At 40.2% G+C, this 20,410-nt stretch overlaps 1 protein-coding gene across 1 annotated transcript in view; it reads left to right on the top strand.

Annotated features, from left to right (window-relative positions):
• Positions 1-240: 240 nt before the first annotated feature.
• The window catches only part of LOC114651178 (transmembrane protein 255B), a 177,717-nt gene continuing 157,547 nt past the window's right edge, over positions 241-20,410 (top strand). Inside the window, exon 1 of the mRNA XM_051926233.1 lies at positions 241-651. Coding sequence (XP_051782193.1) covers positions 603-651 — 49 coding nt within the window. The 5' untranslated portion in view covers positions 241-602. The remainder of the gene's footprint in view (positions 652-20,410) is intronic.

Genomic DNA, 20,410 nt, shown 5'->3' with positions numbered 1-20,410 from the left:
TATACTGTACAGCACTTCTTGGAGATTATAGCGCTGTGAAGAGAACTTGCTACAGTGGAGGGCACTATATCAATATAAGATGCCCGCTCTAGTAACTTTCAAAGACAGGTCGATTGTGGTCTAAACGTGCACTAAAGGATTAACGACGCAACAAAAAGACAGAATGAAGCGCCACGTTGGCACTGACTGGTTATTGTCGCTCCACGCGGCTCAGGTCACCCCTACATTTTTAAAGACAAGAGGCGATCGGAGGAGCGTGTCGACTTGAAAGCGACTCTGGCGGCTCTCACGTTTCCCTGCCCCGCTCGCGTTACACTGCCGGACACTGTTACCGGTATAAATTCCGAATCGTAGATGTGTTTCAGGAGCTGTCCATCCGCAACGCGCTCCCCCTCATTACCTTAAAACATCGGAGGCATTTTTTTTTACCTGAACAAAGGCTAATCTGATCGCCGTAACAAGTGCAAATCTCCCAACTGTCCATTCTCATCAGACATATTGGAGTTGTTCCGACTGGACAGGGTTCCGTCACCGCGGCCACTTTCAGCGACCCCCGCTGCGCCTAAACGGACATAAGCTGCGCTCGACAACTGACGGACAACATGCAAGCACCGCCGCTGCCCGGCTCACTGACTATGCTGGACCCCGCAGGTACATTTTATCGGGGTATCGGGACGGGAGGTCATAATTTGGGGAACTGAAAAAATAGGAATATTTATATAGAGAATAAAAATGTACTTTTCATCAACTACTCTTATCCGATAAAAACAGTAACCATAACTTTAAAGATATCTGGCTAAAGGATTCTCTTTAAAATTGGCAGCGTGACATTCAGCCATCGTGATCAATCAGTTTTATATAGCGCCTCTTGTATTGCAGTTCAAAAAGAAGAACTGATCAACATGATTGATTGTAACATCTTCTGAAATCCACTTAATTTAAGGGCTGGATATGATAAAACACAAATCGAGAATTAGCCACGGACGGGGTTTCAGTCCACTCACGCATATCCTCACAGAATCATCGATCCACCTCACGCCAACCTTTTTGAGATGCGGGGAAAATAATCGGAGTACTGAAGAAGTGCAAACTCAACACAGGGCGCAGATAACTGTGTCAGAACAGTCGATTCTTATCACCCAACAATAGATATGGGTTCGAAGTGAGGGATGAGAGGTAGCAATTAATAGCAACAACAACAATAACAACAACAATAATAATAATACTAATAATAATAATAATGACGTGATTTTGAGAATGTTGTAAGACTTTAATCACATTACTATAATAGCAACGAGACCAAAAATATCAACAGTAAGTACAAGGACTAGACATTAAAATCGGTGTTACTGTGATTCTAGGAAGCATCAAGATCGGATTCAACAAAACCTCAGGGCAGTTACCTGGCAAGTAAGTCAGCCACATACTGTATAGGGAAAATATAAGACACGCGCACACATACATGGCGAAAAAAATAGCTGATGGTGGAAAAACAGAATAGCCTACTAGTGTCGATTTGGCAGATACCATTCATAGTAGTAACAGACACTCTTTTCATCCTGGAGCTGGGCGACGGTGTTCTCATTGCGCTGAGCCTGTCCTCACTTAACTTATTGTCTGACGAGTCTGAACTGACAGTGCGCGAGTTTCTGCTTGAATGTGTCCTGAGATGGACCGGCAGCTCGTCTAGGATTGGTTCCGGACTTGCGTTCAATGCAGCACGGGAAATTTCGATACCCGCTACTATTATTATTGTTGTTTCTTTTTTTTGTTCTCGTTGTACTTTTTCAAAAGTATAATTAATATACACTGAAGTGGTAGTAACGTTTTGTTATAATTTCTTTAATTCATTGACACCGTTTCCTTTCATTTTACTGTTTTAAGGTTCACTTCATATAGTGAGTTTCATTTTGTAGACATTTTTAAATTTCATTTCACTTTTCACCATTACTTTGATCTAAATTAGTGTCTTCCTTTTTTTAATCCCGGTGTGATCCTATAATTTGTCTGACTGGTAATGATAAGGTATGAGGTTCTATTAAATTAAATTTTAAAGTAAGCAAACAAAACTAGACACCACAGGTCTTATGTACATTTTTATTTCTAGTCATAATTACTAGGAATGTGACACTACGCTTTGACCTCTTCTATAATGCTTTGTGTAGAACTCACCCCAATAAACTTTTATATAAATGTTTGTATTTCCAGAGGAGGCAGCTCTCCGGTTTCTGCCATTGACTGCATGTTTAAGGCTGCTTTCCTCTCACCCAGTGTAGCTACACTGGTTCGTTAATAGTATTTTTATTGGGTTGTGTGCTTCCTCATAGAACCTTTACTTGACAAAGAAGCATTTTGTTCTTTGAAGTTGGCTCTTTGGGCTTTCAAAAGGTTCCTAATATGTGGATAACACATAAATCTTGTGGGCTACCTAGATTGATACAACAGATCCCGAAATCCTACATTTAGCTTATGTTAATGTATGCATCAAGAGTCTTTTCAAAATCACAAACCCATTGGTATTTCACAAGTCTGCTGTCATCTGTTCATGGTTAATTATGAAATTCGTTACAGATCTAAGAAAATAATATTTCTTTCTGGAACCTTAGATGGTCCTTTTGAGATCCAAAAATGGTTCCCCAATGGCATTGCTCTGAAGAATCTCTTTGGCACCTTTATTTTTTTAGATTGTGAGGTAGACTTTATCCCTCCATGAGCCTCAAGTGAATGAAGCAAGTGGGGGGACTGATTATGGGAGTTGCACATTTGCGTTAAGTTGATGTGACTAAAGTAGACCATCATACTGTTATACATTAATAATTAATGCATCATTAATTTTCAAAACACCCACATTCTATTACAGAGTGCAAAGCCACACTCACGCACCGACCCCTGGCCAAAGCCAAAGTCAACAGTAGGCACATTTGGCAATATATAAATTAGGTACTTTGTATGTGTATAACTTTCATATTTAAGACTTAACTCTCATTTTTTGTATTATTATTGAGTAATGTAAAAAATAAATAAATAAAAACTCTTATAAAGATGCCACGCTAAGCAAAGTGCTGCCTGATGGGATTGCCCTGTCTCTTCACCCCACATGCCGACCCTGCCTAGCAATACAGATTTCTAAGTTTAGACCTAACCATATGAGCTTGGAGAACTTCATTGAGCAGTTGCAATGTGCACAGGCAATGTGGCGGGGATGAACAGTAATTGAAACTTGGCTGGAAATGCTAACCCAGCCACACTTGGACACCTTTCTTTGGACAGGTCCTCCAGAATGAAATACTCTCAGCTTTGTAAGAAGACCCAATCCAACTGAGCTCAAAGCGTACTGCCGGATCTGAAATTCAAAATGATGTGCAAAAGCATCAACAAGAATATGAGAAGAACATGCAAACTCTATGAGGACAGGGATGGGCTAATGTTAGTCATACAGTAGCATGTAAATATTTAAAAAACCTATTATGATGTAGACAAAAACAAAAAAAAAACTAATAATATTATAATTTAATTTCAATAATGTAACCACATTTCAGAGTTTTTAATCTTTCTCACTCTGTTATGTATCCTTCTTATGAAATGTACTGAAACGTGAAATTCACTAAGTTCTACAGGTCTACTAAACAAAGCCTACTGAGAACATTTGGATCAGAGAACACTTCGACAAGTCAAGTTTTAACGGAGCAGAGCCACATTCTCCTTAAATCAGAAACATAAGAAATATGACAAACGAGAGGAGACCATGCAGTCCATTTGATCAGCTAATAGCTAAGCTGTCCTAATATCTCATCTAGATTCATCCTAAAGGTTGTCAGGGTTTGTGCTTGAACTTCATATCTCTATAGTTTGTTCCAGAGTTCCACAACTCTTTGAATAAAGAAGTGCTTCCTGAGTTCAGTCTTTAATGCACTTCCCCTTAATTTTCATTGATGTCATTGAGTATGAGATTCACTCTTAAGTTGAAAGAATGTTGCTGGATCTACTTTATCAATGTCTTTGAGGATTTTAAATACCTGGATTAGGTCCCCATGCTCCTCTGCTTGAGACTAAACAGGTTTAATTTTCTCAGTCTGTCAGAGTAGGACTTGTCCTTGAGTCCTGGGATGCACTTGGTTGCTCTCCTCTGCACAGCTTCAAGTGCTGCGATGTCTTTCTTGTAACTGTAGTGACCAGAAAAGCAAGCAATACTCCAAATGCATTCTTGCTTGTGCATTATATAGTTTGAGCATAACATCCCTTGACTTATTCGACATAAAAATTACATTTCATTTGCCTTCTTAATTACTTCTGTACGTTGCTTAGACGGTGAAAATGTTGTGTCAACATAAACCCCTAAATCCTTTTCAGAGGTTGCGTTCATCTTATATTTATAACTGATGTTATAATCATTGAACAGGATAGCCACTGAACTCCTACTCTGCCAATACGCTAATTCAAAATGAGGTAAATGAACTCTGTATGGTTATATTGGGACCGTGAAACATTAGCATAGATGAATTTACATTATCCCCTTTGTCATGTTTAATTAACAAAAAGAAACTTTCAAGGGGAAAGGATACTGTTGGCCCTTTCATCCATCCATCCATTATCAAATCCACTTAATCCGGGTTAGAGTCACAGGGCTTGTCATCTATCCCAGCAGCATCGAGTGTCAGTCCTTTGCAGGATACCCTCACGCATACACTGTCACTAATTCATATCAGGCCAAATGGGATACAGGAGCAAGACAGAAGCAGTGATCTCATGTTTATCTAATGTTGATCTTCAGCTACATCAGTCAGTCTTTTGTTTGTATATTTGGGCAAATGCATGAGAAAATATATCTTCTCGCTACATAATATGACAGCACCCATTTCTCCCATTTTTGAGACCTACATGAAAATCAATATATTGTGGAAGGAAAAGAGAAGCTTTGCTTTTTGCTCAGTTGAAATAATTCAATGAGGGCTTTGTTACTGGGGCACTCGCCTTCTTAACTTTTAGACCAGACTCACTGAAGTCAATCACTAAGATTTTCATCCCCTTCACTAATATTCCTTGATAGGGGTAATGTCCATGGCCTGGGAACGCCTTGGGATTCTCCTGGAAGAGCTAGAAGAAGTGGCCGGGGAGAGGGAAGTCTGGGCATCTCTGCTCAAGCTGCTGCCCCCGCGACCCGACCTCGGATAAGCGGGAGACAATGGAAGGATGGATGGAAATGGTTTTTTGGAGAAGTTCTTATGGTAACATTCGTATCTTGCCTGGTGTTAAGGATAGACAGTTCAGTGCATTTTGTTGTAAACAGAGATCTTTTTATTAATTTTAATTAATTAAAAGCAAATAATAACCCATACAATCAAAATAAACTGATCAAAACCAAAATTCCTTCCCTACCCAAAGGAAGAAAGAGAGGAGAGACAGTCAACAAAGCAAATCTTTGAAGCAGCAAGGAAGAGTATCCTTTTCCCCAATATACAAGATTATTCTAAAATGTTATTGATTAGATCCTGCCATATTTTAAAAAAAAAAGTTTTGAACAGATCCTCTAATTGAGAATTTGATTTTTTCCAGTTTCGGATAGTATAGTTAATCACGTACCCACTGACTTAAAGGTGGTGGACTGGGATTCTTCCAGCTGAGCAAAATAAGTCTACATGCAGATATCTTTATTACACAGAAATGTTAGAAATGAACTGTAAAGGTCTGAACCATCAACTGTTTTTGATTTGGAAGGACCAGGAGATGAAAAAGGAATAAATGGGTAAGCAGTACTCAGATTCAGGGACAGACACCATGAAGATAATAGAGCCAACAAGCAAACTTGTAGTTAAATTATGCTAGGAAAATTCTGGAGGAAAAATGATCAAAATGAGCAAGAATCAAAGAAAATATGAAGTAATACACACAGTGATTTGTAGATTTGTATCTCAAAATGGTGATACCTTATATCAGGGGTGCCTAATATGTCGATTGCTATCGACCGGTAGATCGGAAAGGTAGTGCAGGTTGATTGCGTTGCATTCAAAAAAAATTTTTTTTAAATGTTAGTCTATCATATATCCTCCCTATGGCATTTGCCACTTGATTGACATACAGTCTGAGATCTCTTTTCTTCTAACACACGGGTCATCCTGCACGCATTATCAAACGCACAAGCTACAGCAAAACTCTGGCTACCTAAGTGATCTAGTTAGCCTTCCAATTTATACCGACTAAAGAAGGGATTTAAAAAAAAAATTGTTGGAGGGCGGGTTTGGGCTCAGGGTATGGTCTCACAATCTCACAATCGAAGTGCGTTTGTCTGATCTGTCAATCTATCATTGCTATTCCAAAGAAGGAAAATGTGGAAAGGCACTTTTGAACTGATCATAAAAACTACAAAACTGACTTCCTGAATTCAAAAGCAAAGGCAGACACACCGAAGCATCGTTTTGGGTGAGTCACTCGATCATTAAGCATAAGAAGTCCTTCCAAGATGGAGAGATGATAAAAGAGGCCTTCATTGAGGCAGATGGCTAGGGAGAAATTCCTGCTGAGATTTTGAGACCCCTGGCCGGAGAAAAAGGAGTTTCTCCTTGTCATTAAACATGCAGAATACAAGCAACTTAATAACGATCAATGGCTGCTAGACTTGGCATTTTTTTCCGATCTGACCAACAAGAATGAGCTTAATTTACAGCTGCAAAGAAAGACACAACCATGGTCAATATGATTAACTCAGTTAATGCTTTCAAACGAAAAATGCAACATCTGTCCTCAAAGCTGCAGCGCCTTGATTTGGGGAACATCCAAAACCTCGCATCAGAGCTGGAGACGCAATGGAAGGCATATGCGCAACTTGACAGCATACGCTACACAGAGCAGATTGAAAATTGTCTGTCAGACTTTGACAGACGGTTTCAAGCCTTAGCTTTACTTTAGCCAATTGCTACATTTAAGTGCTATCCATTTAGGGAAGATGTTGAGGGTGATTCACCTGCATCAAAAATTGCAACACTGTTTTACCTAAAACTCCTCTACAGTGGAGGATGAGATTTTGACACTACAGGATGACATTCAGCTGAAGTCTGGGGCTCATGGACAGTTTTGGAACTTACTCACAGAGGAAAAGTACCCAAACATGAGGAAATGCGCTACCTCCTTGACTGCATTATTCGGCTCTACTTATTTATGCGAGTCAGCCTTTTCCCACATGAAGATTATTAAATCCATACTGTAGTGACTATAAATGTATTGAATTGTTATTGTGCCATAAGGGTTATTCAGTTATGCAAGGTACGACAACATATATTTTATGTATGAAGTATACTCAGTATATATATATACAGTGGTGTGAAAAACTATTTGCCCCCTTCCTGATTGCTTATTCTTTTGCATGTTTGTCACACAAAATGTTTCTGATCATCAAACACATTTAACCATTAGTCAAATATAACACAAGTAAACACAAAATGCAGTTTGTAAATGGTGGTTTTTATTATTTAGGGAGAAAAAAAAATCCAAACCTACATGGCCCTGTGTGAAAAAGTAATTGCCCCCTGAACCTAATAACTGGTTGGGCCACCCTTAGCAGCAATAACTGCAATCAAGCGTTTGTGATAACTTGCAATGAGTCTTTTACAGCGCTCTGGAGGAATTTTGGCCCACTCATCTTTGCAAAATTGTTGTAATTCAGCTTTATTTGAGGGTTTTCTAGCATGAACCGCCTTTTTAAGGTCATGCCATAGCATCTCAATTAGATTCAGGTCAGGACTTTGACTAGGCCACTCCAAAGTCTTCATTTTGTTTTTCTTCAGCCATTCAGAGGTGGATTTGCTGGTGTGTTTTGGGTCATTGTCCTGTTGCAGCACCCAAGATTGCTTCAGCTTGAGTTGACGAACAGATGGCCGGACATTCTCCTTCAGGATTTTTTGGTAGACAGTAAATTCATGGTTCCATCTATCACAGCAAGCCTTCCAGGTCCTGAAGCAGCAAAACAACCCCAGACCATCACACTACTACCACCATATTTTACTGTTGGTATGATGTTCTTTTTCTGAAATGCTGTGTTCCTTTTACGCCAGATGTAACGGGACATTTGCCTTCCAAAAAGTTCAACTTTTGTCTCATCAGTCCACAAGGTATTTTCCCAAAAGTCTTGGCAATCATTGAGATGTTTCTTAGCAAAATTGAGACAAGCCCTAATGTTCTTTTTGCTTAACAGTGGTTTGCGTCTTGGAAATCTGCCATGCAGGCCGTTTTTGCCCAGTCTCTTTCTTATGGTGGAGTCGTGAACACTGACCTTAATTGAGGCAAGTGAGGCCTGCAGTTCTTTAGACGTTGTCCTGGGGTCTTTTGTGACCTCTCGGATGAGTCATCTCTGCGCTCTTGGGGTAATTTTGGTCGGCCGGCCACTCCTGGGAAGGTTCACCACTGTTCCATGTTTTTGCCATTTGTGGATAATGGCTCTCACTGTGGTTCGCTGGAGTCCCAAAGCTTTAGAAATGGCTTTATAACCTTTACCAGACTGATAGATCTCAGTTACTTCTGTTCTCATTTGTTCCTGAATTTCTTTGGATCTTGGCATGATGTCTAGCTTTTGAGGTGCTTTTGGTCTACTTCTCTGTGTCAGGCAGCTCCTATTTAAGTGATTTCTTGATTGAAACAGGTGTGGCAGTAATCAGGTCTGGGGGTGGCTACGGAAATTGAACTCAGGTGTGATACACCACAGTTAGGTTATTTTTTAACAAGGGGGCAATTACTTTTTCACACAGGGCCATGTAGGTTTGGATTTTTTTTCTCCCTAAATAATAAACACCATCATTTAAAAACTGCATTTTGTGTTTACTTGTGTTATATTTGACTAATGGTTAAATGTGTTTGATGATCAGAAACATTTTGTGTGACAAACATGCAAAAGAATAAGAAATCAGGAAGGGGGCAAATAGTTTTTCACACCACTGTATATATATATATATATATATGAGGGGTGCAATGGAGTCTGTACGCCTGAAGAGCCAAAATAAGGGCGAAACACGTGTCGCATACTCTTTGCATTATTTGACAGTAAACTATGCAACATTCTATGACCTGCTTCTCGCAACTGAGAGGGCACCTGTAGTGGATGTTTGCAGACTGGCAGACCAACCACATGCATTACCTGGTAGGTAACCACCCATACAATCAGATCGGGACTCAGATAACGGATGCTATGAATGTAATTACTCCGATTTACAGGCTGTCAAATAAATGCCGTGGCGCAGTGTAAAGAGGCTAAGCTTCTGACGCTGACGTCCGAGGTTTGATCCCCGAGAGGGATGCAGTGGAGTGTGTACGCCTGATGAGCCCAAATAAGGGAGAAACACGTGTCCCGTACACTTTGCATTATTTGACAGTAAACTATGCAACATATATATATAGCATTTCTAATGTAGGTAGATCATTTCAACCTGGTCATTTTAAAAGTAGTTCGCAAGCCGAAAAAGTGTGGGCACCCCTGCCTTATACTGATTTTCCTGACAGCAATGGCCACTTTAACAGCAAGCAGTCCACAACTGATAAACAAAATGGGTGCAGTCATAAGGAAACATCTCAAAATGGCAAATCAAGCTGTAAAACAGTCTGCAAATGTCAGTATCATAACAGAAAAAAATATAAATCATACAGAATCCAAATAATAAAGAAAAATAATATATGGAAATTAAAAAAAAAAAAAATTCACGCAAGTCTTAACAATGCTTTTGCTTCATAAAATCTTTGTAGCTACTGTAACATGGCCAGGAAAGCAGACTGTCATAGGCAGGCAAAAATTCAGGGTTTCAACCAGGTCAATCCATTTAATAATAACAAAAATATAGCTGCATGATGGTGAAAATGAAACAACATAATATATGGCTCTTAATAGCCTCTTTGTGAACAACACTTGGTTAGCTACAGATTTGGAGCTCTGTCCTCCTCTCTAGCTGGTCAAAGTCTGACACCATGTTCCCTGGAAGGCCAGTTTTTATACTATTGGTCCCACAATGGGCGGAGTCTTCTCTGAGCCTTGTGGGTGGAGCTAGGCATCCTCTTTAATTGGCTTTTCAATACTACTGAAGATAGAAAAGATACTATTAGAGTTAGCGGCTCCTCGCGTCCCATGGTGGATCTGCTTACGTCACCAAAGCCAGGAAGGTGGTCCCCAGATGCACATGTGTGACACTACTAAGAAAAAAATTCACTGATGGTGTGCAAGCACAACATGTGCAGACCTTTTGGTATGCAGTGGCTCAAAAGGGAAGGGCACTATAAGGAACAGGATTTATTACATTTTAAACCTGGACTCAAATTTGTGCCCACTTTTCTTCCTGTGTTTTTAATTTCATGGTAAATTTGGATGTAATTTCAGGGGCAAAAAATGAGTTTCCATAATTTGTGATTATGTTAGGTTATCTGAAAAGACACTATATTCTCTTTACTGTGCATATGCAGTACTTTATTTTCCTAACTAGCGACTTGGCACGCGCTACGCTGCGCGTTGGATGACCACAGTTGAAGGACTCCCTGTTTAAACGCGGCTGCCAGTCGTGAACTGGGTCCTTCATCGCACCGTATTTGATTTTTGCATGGGAAACAAAATTTCAAAAGAAAACCCATGATTCACGAAGTGTGGGACGCAGACTAATCAGAATCGTATACGTTGTGTAAATGGTTGTAAGGAAGAGGAGGATCATACCGTTGAGGACGTCCTGTGCTTGTCGAGGGGGCATGTAGTGGTACTTCATTCTGAAGAGCAAAGCGATGTAGGTCATATGAATGGTCTTCATTAACTTCGTCAGTGACATGCAGCACTGTGTCATCGCTTCCGTCACCTTCATTGCACAATCCCGTGGCATTCGAGTGGACAGAGTTGAGTACTTCTTGGTAAACAACATTCTGTGTGAAGTATTTATTAGTATCTTGTAGTAATTTCCCTTGACTTTTGCAAGGCAATATTTTGACTTTCACTTTTGGAAAACGTTTTCCTCTGGAGAAGGCGACATAGAGCTGGCCATGTGTGAAGACAGGCTCAGGTAGGAATATACCTACAAGATGTAGTGTTTGACCCTGCGCCATATTTATTGTAATAGCGTATGCCAATTGGAGTGGGAATTGCCTTCTGTGCATGTCAAAAGGCAGGTCAGAGTCATCCATAGTATCGAGACCTATCCTGGGGATGAAGACATGTTGACCACAGTGTTTACCAGTGATTATGTTTGCTTCAAGTAAGTGGTCATGCGTAATGTGTCCTCTCTCTCTGTAGGAGTTTGTCTATTACGGTTGTTTTGCAATCGTAAGGACCTCTCGTCAGGTGTCTCATTGGCACGCTTTTGCCTCTTTCTTTCGCGATCACGGCGTAATCTGTGTTCTCTCTCTGTAGGGGTTTCGGTTGCCTTTCATTGTGCGGAAGAGACGCGTCTTTGAGCTAATCTGTGTGAATTCTGAGTGTCCGTTTCTTGCCAGCGACTGGCACGCCTTTGCCTCTTTGCTTCATGATCACGCTGTAATGTGTCCTCTCTCGCAGCAGCAGGTTCAGTTGCCTTTTGTTTCGGCTTTGTTCCATAAGGTCTCCTCCGTACAAGTGCACATGGGTATCTGAAGACGGAAAGGCATAGTGGGCCGGAAGGGAGAAAATAGAAAATCGCGGCTTGAAACAAACAAATTGGTGACCAGGGGAACCATCTGACTCAGACGCGGAGCTCGAAATACTCACGTGCACAAAGGGGAAACAACGGAGGGGGGTAAGCAGGAATTCTGAGAGGGGAAGGACTGGGGCTTTTCTACGGGGTCAGCTATACAGTAAAAAGGAACCTGGACACGGACACAGACACCGCGCTGGGCTTTTATTATATAGATATAACACATCTTAAAAAGACAGAAGTGCAAATAGCAGAATTTCTGCCAAGTTACATGACATACCAAATGGATCTTAACAGCAAGATTTCAAATAATAGTATATTAAACTAGGGGGCTCCGCCCCCTGCTCGCTTCGCTCGCCAACCCCTGGCGTTGGGGCATGACAAAGAGTGAGATGTATGAATTAGATATAGAATAGTGTGCAGGTTTGGATGATGCCTATAGAAATAAAAAATAGAGTTTTTGGCATAGAGTAATGTTTTATTGGAATATTTCTTTGTATACAACATTAGTAGTAAAGATGGTGTCTTGTCCTTGAATGAGTCTTCCTTGGCATGGATCATTTATAACTTTAACTTTAACGTCAGATGAACGTCGAACACGTGAGAAGGCAACATAAAGTTGTCCATGTCCAAAAACGGGTTCAGAGAGGTAGATGCCAACCTTGTCCATGGTTTGTCCTTGTGATTTGTTGATGGTCATGGCAAATGCAGGTTTAATGGGGAACTGTCGGCGTTTCAATGTAAATGGTAATTCTAGGTCAGAACTCGTAAGGTCAATTCTAGGATAACGACGGGAAGATTGTATCGTCTTGGATCTTATTCTTTGTCCTTTATCAAGACTAAAGCAATTGTAGTTGCTGCTATACCTTCTGCATTTGCTTTTGTATTGGCCTCCTTTTCAACTTCATGTAGCATTTTTATAGACTTAGCTAATGGGTGATTGTTTATGACATGAGTGATGTTTCTCATTATAAGCTCTGTGCATTGTTTGTTTTCATTCGTTGACAGATTGCCTCATCTGGATCTAGGATGTAGATTTGTGCATATTTGCGTTGTTGATTTGTTTCAGGGTGCACTGTTCCAATGCGATGCAATATTTGTCCACATATGCGAAAGCAGTATGGGCCATTGCCTTTTGGTGGCCTGATATGTACTCCGGTAGATGCAAAAGCAAATGAACTATTGTAGGATCTAATGCAGTTCATAAAGTTTTTACTTTCAGGCACATCGTTAGTTAGAAGCTTCTGTAGATATTCAGGATATGAATGTAAAGGAGGCAGTCTAATCTGCCCCTTTTGACAACAACGTGTAAATTCATTATTTGTATTGCCAGTTGTTTCTTCTGGGAAGTTAAGTGAATGACAATGATTGCAAATGACATTCATTAATCCCAATGAATTTTCCTCAATAGTGGACTCATTATTGAAGGCGTTGTCAGCCAACTGGCGTAAGCGTTTAGCAGGTGTCTGGCGTTGATGTCCGCGACGGGCATGTTTTGCTTGTGGCGTTTGAGTGCCGCGTTGTTGCATGTCCATTATTTGTGACGCGCTATTTTGGAGTTTTAATTGATTCGCCTCCGCTTTGCGAAAAGTCCGTTTCAGTCTACGTCGTGCATTGTTTGTATCGAGCCTTGTCCGTTTTTGTATGTCGGTCAGTTGAGCTTTCTGCTTTTGGAGTCTTGCTTGATTGTTTTCTGGCAGTTCATATGCGCGTTGTACACGTCTGCGAATAATAGTATATTAAATTACAGGTTTTTATTTTTTAATGTGTCTACTTTTAGTGAGATATTCAAGCAACCACTACAACTGGTCATGTGGATTTATATTGTTTTTGTGCATTAGACTTTCAGCAAGGAAAACTACATTTTTTTGTGATCCAATGTGACAGTCAGGGCCCTCTTAACGTATTGGAACAATGGGCGCTGGCCGGGGGCTCCAGAAACATAGGGGCCCACAATGTTTCTGATACCTATGTATGTTTCTCTTTTGCTATCAAAACAGGGCCCTAGTGCATTACTTTGCCCGGGTGCCTATAATGCTGTTAAGATGGCCCTGGTGACAGTCTGGGTTAGCTCCACCAATCCCTTGTAGCTACTGGGAACCTCTCAAACTCAGAGCCGTCAATAGTCATAGACTGAGATGAGTTGTGCAAATGAGGGCACACATACGAGGCAAGGGTTAGGTGTAAAAGTACTTTTATTAAAAATAATCATTCCACAAACAGTGTTCAAATAAATATTGCAATCCATCCAAAATCTTCAATAAATAAATATTCCACAAAACTGCAACGTGGAAGTTTAAACAATCCATAAATAAATATCCTTTTAAAAAAAAAACAAGGTTAAAATCCATGGTAGGTAATTGTTCTTTAAAAATGTACAAGCCTTGGTGCCTCCATCTAAAAGCTGACATCTCCCGAGCTTACCCTCTTTGGATTCAGCAGCACAAGGAGATGTCCTACCCTGACAGGTATGACCAACCTAATCCACATTAAATATGTATTGCATACAACAGGCAAAATAATATAAATAATTAATGCATAAATGTAAATTTGTGAAAACAATAAAAATGATTAGGTCAAAATCAATAAAACAAACAAAATGGGCATTAAAAGCAATACACATGTATACATTTTTCACTTTTTGTGATTGTAAGAATTGAATACAAAACAAACCTCAGCTTTTTCCTTTACTTTACACGCTTCTCTGAATACTTTGGCACTTTTAAACTCTGTCCTGCACGCTAAAAGGCATCTGCGTTTTCTAACAATATACATGCAGTGTGAACTAAAGAGACATTTACCAGGAATTGAACCTGTGAAGAGCACCTTAATAACATTCCAGAAATGTACACAATTTTGTAGAATATCATTTGACATATACAATAGGCTTTGTGAAAAATCGGGAAACTGAAATGGCAATATCACTTACTGACTTGTAGCTTCAAAATGAGCACGTGTCATTTTTGTGTTGCATGGAAGTGGTGCAAATTTTAGTTCTGAGATATTTTAAAATTTTAAAATGGAAAAAGTTCTTAAAATTCTTAAAGGCGGAATATAAACTAAGCAATTCATATTTATATAATTCTTTTGGTTCATACTTAACTCTAATTTTTTGGATTATTATTTAGTAATTAAAAAAAAACATACTCCGTGAGAAGCGATTGCCTTGTCTACTCACCCGTTGCACCGGTCCTGCCTGTCAGCATAGATTTGAGCTGAGAAATCTTTAGTCAGCAGTTACTGTTGACACAGGCAATGTGTCAGGGATCTACAGCAATTAAAACATTGCTGCAAACATTAAATTAGAATCAAACTGTTTTAATATACCCAGCATTGCTTTGACACCATTCATTAGTGAGGTTCATGCAGAATGAAAAACTCTCAGCTCTGTCAGTAGACCTGATCCAACTGAACTCAGACTGTACTGCCATATCTGAAACCCTAAATCACCTTCTTCATAGATGCCTTTGGTTTTAGTTGCAATTTGCTTGAAGTGATAGGCAGATAATGTTGTGTATTAGTTTATAAATCTCTAATAGTATTTTAAAGTGGTAGCAGCTAATAATTGTAACAATTCTACTAGAAAAGCTGGTGTTATGAGCAAAGTGAATATAGCTATCTTCAGCATCATACAAAAGACACAAAACACATCTCATAAAACATTTTTAGAAACAATAAAAGAAAGTTATTTTGAGATATCTTTTGTTTTCTTTATAAAAAATAATAATGAAAAGAGACAAAAAGAAGGACTAGGGCTCCATTTAACGTCTGAGATGCAGTAGGCACAAAATGCTGAAAATACAGGCTATAAGTCATGTGCAACATTTCATTGGCTCTTGTAGCCTGGTAATAACTTCTCTGAGGGAGTCGATCCTTGTTTATTGGAAGTCAGGTCCAAAATGAACAAGTGGTTCCTGTGCAGAGGATATTAAATAGCTGAGAAAGCAGAAGGGGCGGGGTCAGTGAAGTTCAGTAGTCTTACATAAGAGATCTCCTCCACTCTACAGCACACCTGTGAGAAACTCCTAATGTGTGTGTGCAAGACTATATTTTATATATATACGTACTGTGAAAGCCCAGGGTTAGAGGCTTTACAGGCACCCTAACGTGACACAGACAGGCACAGAGACGAGTTTAGCACCCAGCACATGGTTTATTTATACAATTTAGCACAGTGCACAAACCACCACAGCCCATCACAGTCCCTTCTTTACTGCCAGTTCTTCCACCTCCACTCCTCTTTAGGCTTTGTCCTCTTCCTCCTGACACTTGCCATCAAGTGGTGGTAACTGGCCCCTTTTTATAGGGCACCTGGAAGGACTCCAGGTGCCCAACAAGCTTCTTCCGGCAGCACTTCCGGGTGTGGTGGAAGTGCTGTCAAATAGGGCCCTGTAAAAGTCCATGCGCCTCCTGGCAGTGGCCACAGGCCCCAACAGGGTTGAGCTTCAATGCTCATAACCCGTGGCCCAGCTGCAAGCCAAGGAGGCTGCCCTCTACCAGTCTGTGGGTGCAACGGCCTTTAAAAATACTCTATCCGCCGGTCCTTCCATACTCAGGACTATATATACTGTATAGTGGCCACTGTAGTGTGCCATAAATTTCAGATACAATTGCACCAACTCCAGTCCAAGACCCAAATAAATGTTTTGTATCACAATACCTTTCTTATAGGTCTCACAATAACCAATTCTCTTTCTTCTCTTTTCTTTTTCATTTCTTTCCTCACTCCTTGCTTCACTCCTCTAGGCAAGCGTTATCCACTTCCAAATGACACCGACTCCCCGATTGAGATGAGGAGTTCCCTTTTATGCTTGACCCAGTAGCACTTCTGGGGCCAGGACTTCGAAAGTGGGGACATTGCTTCCCTGTAGCTCCCCTTGGCTGCAGACATGGAACCCAGCAGGGTTACCTAACAGGACTACAGTTCCCAGAATGCCCTGCTGCTGTGTGAATAGGTGCACCAGTCTAGGAGATGGGGAAGCATATGGTCTTGAAAGGCTGTTTCCCCCAGTTCTTCCATCATACTCTTATATCAGCTGGGCAAGGATGTTCAATCCATCCATGTTATGCCAGGATGCCAGGATACCAATCCATCCATGTTAGCATGCCATGCCAGCTTCCTGGATAAGACAGGGAATGGGGTTGTCTAATCTGGGATGCCTGTCCATCCCTGCTGTCTATCACAATATCAGTTAATTTACTTAACCTACTGAATGCAGTTTTAGGACTGCAAGAAGTCAAAGACTACACATGGTAAGAACCAACCCTAGGTGGGTCATAAGTCTATGTTAGGATGCACTCAAGTATGAACCAGCACTTACAAATACTGAGGGTACAGTTCATCTAAAATATGTTGTTTAAACTCAAGTATCTCCTAAGACATTCCCTACCACTGTCCACACTATCACAAATACAGCAAAATTAAAACATTATAAACAAATAAAGTAAACTTTAAATACAATTACAATGAACAAAATGGACATTTACTGTTGTACTTAGAAAGAAATCATGCAATAGACCTGATATACAGTATATAGAAAACCAGAATACTCAGGAGAAAGACTGACTTTATGATGAGGAAAGGCCCCATACAGACATGTATTTTGTGAGTACGGCAAAACTTCTTGGACAGTGTCATAGGATGACGAGATATTTAGACGTATAATATATGGTATATTGTATATGTTGTCTTGATACCTCTGTAATTTTGAAATATAGAGTTTTTACAAATTAGGCTGTTAGGTTAGTATTCTCATTTTTCATCTGGAGATTGTCAGCATGACTTTCTTCTATTTTGGGCCATTTGGTGTGACATCTGATTCTGCCTCATTTGGCCTAAGTCTGCACTGTCTAAGTCAGAAGTCAGAAGGACAATGAGAAAGACGTTCCTGTGCAGAAGTCTCCTGATATATGGCCTCATCCATGTTCTCTCCTCCTCCGTCTCTTTATCTTCTGTTCATTGGTTGCCAGGAGTTGCTGGTTTGCTTTCCCCATTTCATACCTGCTCCTTTGTGTGGTGTTTTGTCTTTGACCTGCTGATGCTGTCTGTAATCAGGAGCAGCCTCACTAACCAAAGAAACCCTACAGACTGAACAGTATTCCGTTATGTTCTGGTGTGTAAATTCTTTCTGTTAATTTACTCCTACATATAAGTTTTATTTTTACTTTATGCCAGGATATTTGAAGGCTGTTCTGTTTGTGTAAATGTTTAATTTTGGTTTATCTTACAATTTCTTTTGTTGCTTTGTATGACATTTTTATGTTCTTTCCTAAAGCACATTGTAATGTGCCATATAGAAAGTCATGACATGTCATTTCCTAACCCACTTTATCCAGACAAAGGCTGGTTGGGTCAAGGGTACTGGAGCCCATCCCAGTTAGCACAGGGCACAAGGCAGGAACAAATCCTGGATAGGGCACCGGTCCATCGCAGGGCAAACACACACATCTACACACACATCCACACACACGAATACACACGCACACACACACACACCTTATGGCCAGTTTAGCGTTCCCAACTCACCTAACCTGCATGTCTTTGGACAGTGTGAGGAAACCCATGAAGACAGAGGGAGATCCGGGTCTCCTGTCTGTGACGCAGCAGCACCACCACTGTGCCACTCTGCTGTCCCATATAGAAATTTCTGAATAAAGTTTAAAAAATTCTGGGTTAATTGGAGAGAATTCATCAAGTATTCATGAGGCAGTGAAGGCCCTCTTGTTGACTTAGGACCCCTAATGTTAAGATGAGAACTGCTCAAGAAGCATGTATGACGGCAGGAGGAATGGCTGTTGGCAGTAGATAAAGGGAGCACTGGGGACTACGTAGAATAAAGCCGAGCCGAATCCATCTTCCATTCTGTAATGTAGGTGGAAGTGGTGGAGTTACAAGAATCCCACTAGCCCAAAAAGAACCTTAGAAGAATGCAACGGAGTGGGCCTTAATTCTTCTTCCTTTCTGGGTGGGGCAGCAGTGACAGTCCTGAAGTAGGGAGCACCAGAATCCTGTTGGCCATGAACTAAATATTTTGGTTTTTTTTATAATATAAATAAATAAAAAAATAAACTTGGCATTCCAAGTAATGGCTCATCAACACCCCCCATAGGCTGGACAGCAAAATATTATTCTTAGAGAGACTTAAAGTAATTAGGCAAGAGAGCAGATAAGCACCCTGTGCTTTTGTGCAGTACATTAAGGTGGCAGAACAATGTGTTCTTGCTTCTGTAGAAGAAGTTGGAATTACACTTTGATTGACAGTGTGTCTTTAACATGCTGAAAACCTGAGATGTCTTCAGCATGCAAGTGTTGCATAATTTAGCTGGCTAATGTTACTTAGTTGATTAGGGGATTTTCTTCACCATCATTATGGGCTGAATGTTTGGGAAAAAATGCCAAAGTAGTTATCTAAGAATTGCAAAGTAAGTATAATTTATGTAAATCATTGATTGCAATATATTTTATAATCAATTAATTTGTATATTTCATTGCTCTTGTAAAGTAGCTTTTATTGGGTTCCTCTTGAAAGGCTGTATGAAATAAAATGGGATGAACAGATGTTTCTGTGGCAGAACGTATTCAACCCTTTAATTAGCAGTATAATGATAAGTCACATTATGGAATAGAAAGAAGCCTGATGCCACTTGCTATGTGAAGTGTAAAGATGACATTGGTCCATGAACACTGCTTCATAAGGTGGCAGGAGAACCCTGAAGGTCATTTCAGTTCAAAATAAATTATCCAAATAACCAGTGCCTCTTGTGAAGTGTCACACTTAGTCACGTCCTTTACTTTCTTTAATTTTATTCATCATGTGGCACTTTTTCTATCCCCTGCTATTTATTAAGTCTGCTTCCTGACAGTATTTAAAGATGCCTCTGTTTTTATGCCATCCACCTATCTTGCACACATCCTTATGCTTACCCATTAGACAGTTGTTCTTCAACTTTGGCCTTTTCTTCTAGAGCTGACAAGGAGGTCCAATTGCAGTAGATGAACAGATATCGGTTGGGAATCTGTAATGAAGTGGCTACTGATGTTCTATAATTCAAAGCAACAAAGAATCTCATGCAGGTCTCTAACCTATATTATTATTTTCCGGATGCTCTACTTTGACAGCCATGAACATTGTTAGGATTAATTACAATCCTCCTACAGCCCTCAGTTTCAAGCTTCTTCGCTCAGATGCCCCTCCTTCATGCCCACCTTTGCTCCCCACTGACCCCAATTAGTTTTTCTGGCATGTATGCCCGATTGCACAAAACAATCATCTTTCTGGAGGCCCCAATTTGTGTAATGAGAGTGGAGATCTGCCAAATGATAGCCATCACTGTGCCCCCTCACTCCAACTGCTGTGACAAAGCCTTTAAGAAGTGTTCGTCTTCTGTCTCAAACTATTCAGTTGGCAATCTGAAACCTTTGTTGTTCGAAATGGAGATGTTAAGGTTGCAACCTGGGGCTGGGGATTGGAGTTAATTGGGCCGATGATATGTGTGTTAACATGATGCAAAAATAATGGGGGCTAGGATGGGGCTGTCAAAGTTTGGGAACTGCCGATGCACAAAGAGGAAATGCTTCAAGGTATTAAAAAAATCAAATCATATTGGAAAGTGGTGTCTTGCTTTCTGTGGAAACAGAACAACAAAATTAGGAATGTACCATTATATCTGAAAAGATTATCTTTATGAAAAGTAACAACTGAAAAACAGAGTTCTTTTGTGAGATTTTGGAAAGTAGCACATAATTGAGGCATACAAGCATTTCATGCTTCTCTGGAGACCCAAAATAGCAG

The sequence above is a fragment of the Erpetoichthys calabaricus genome, chromosome 4 (genome assembly GCF_900747795.2).
Source record: "Erpetoichthys calabaricus chromosome 4, fErpCal1.3, whole genome shotgun sequence".
Lineage (NCBI taxonomy): Eukaryota > Metazoa > Chordata > Cladistia > Polypteriformes > Polypteridae > Erpetoichthys > Erpetoichthys calabaricus.
The sequence above is the reverse complement of the archived record's forward strand: the minus strand, read 5'-3'. Positions and strand labels throughout refer to the sequence as shown.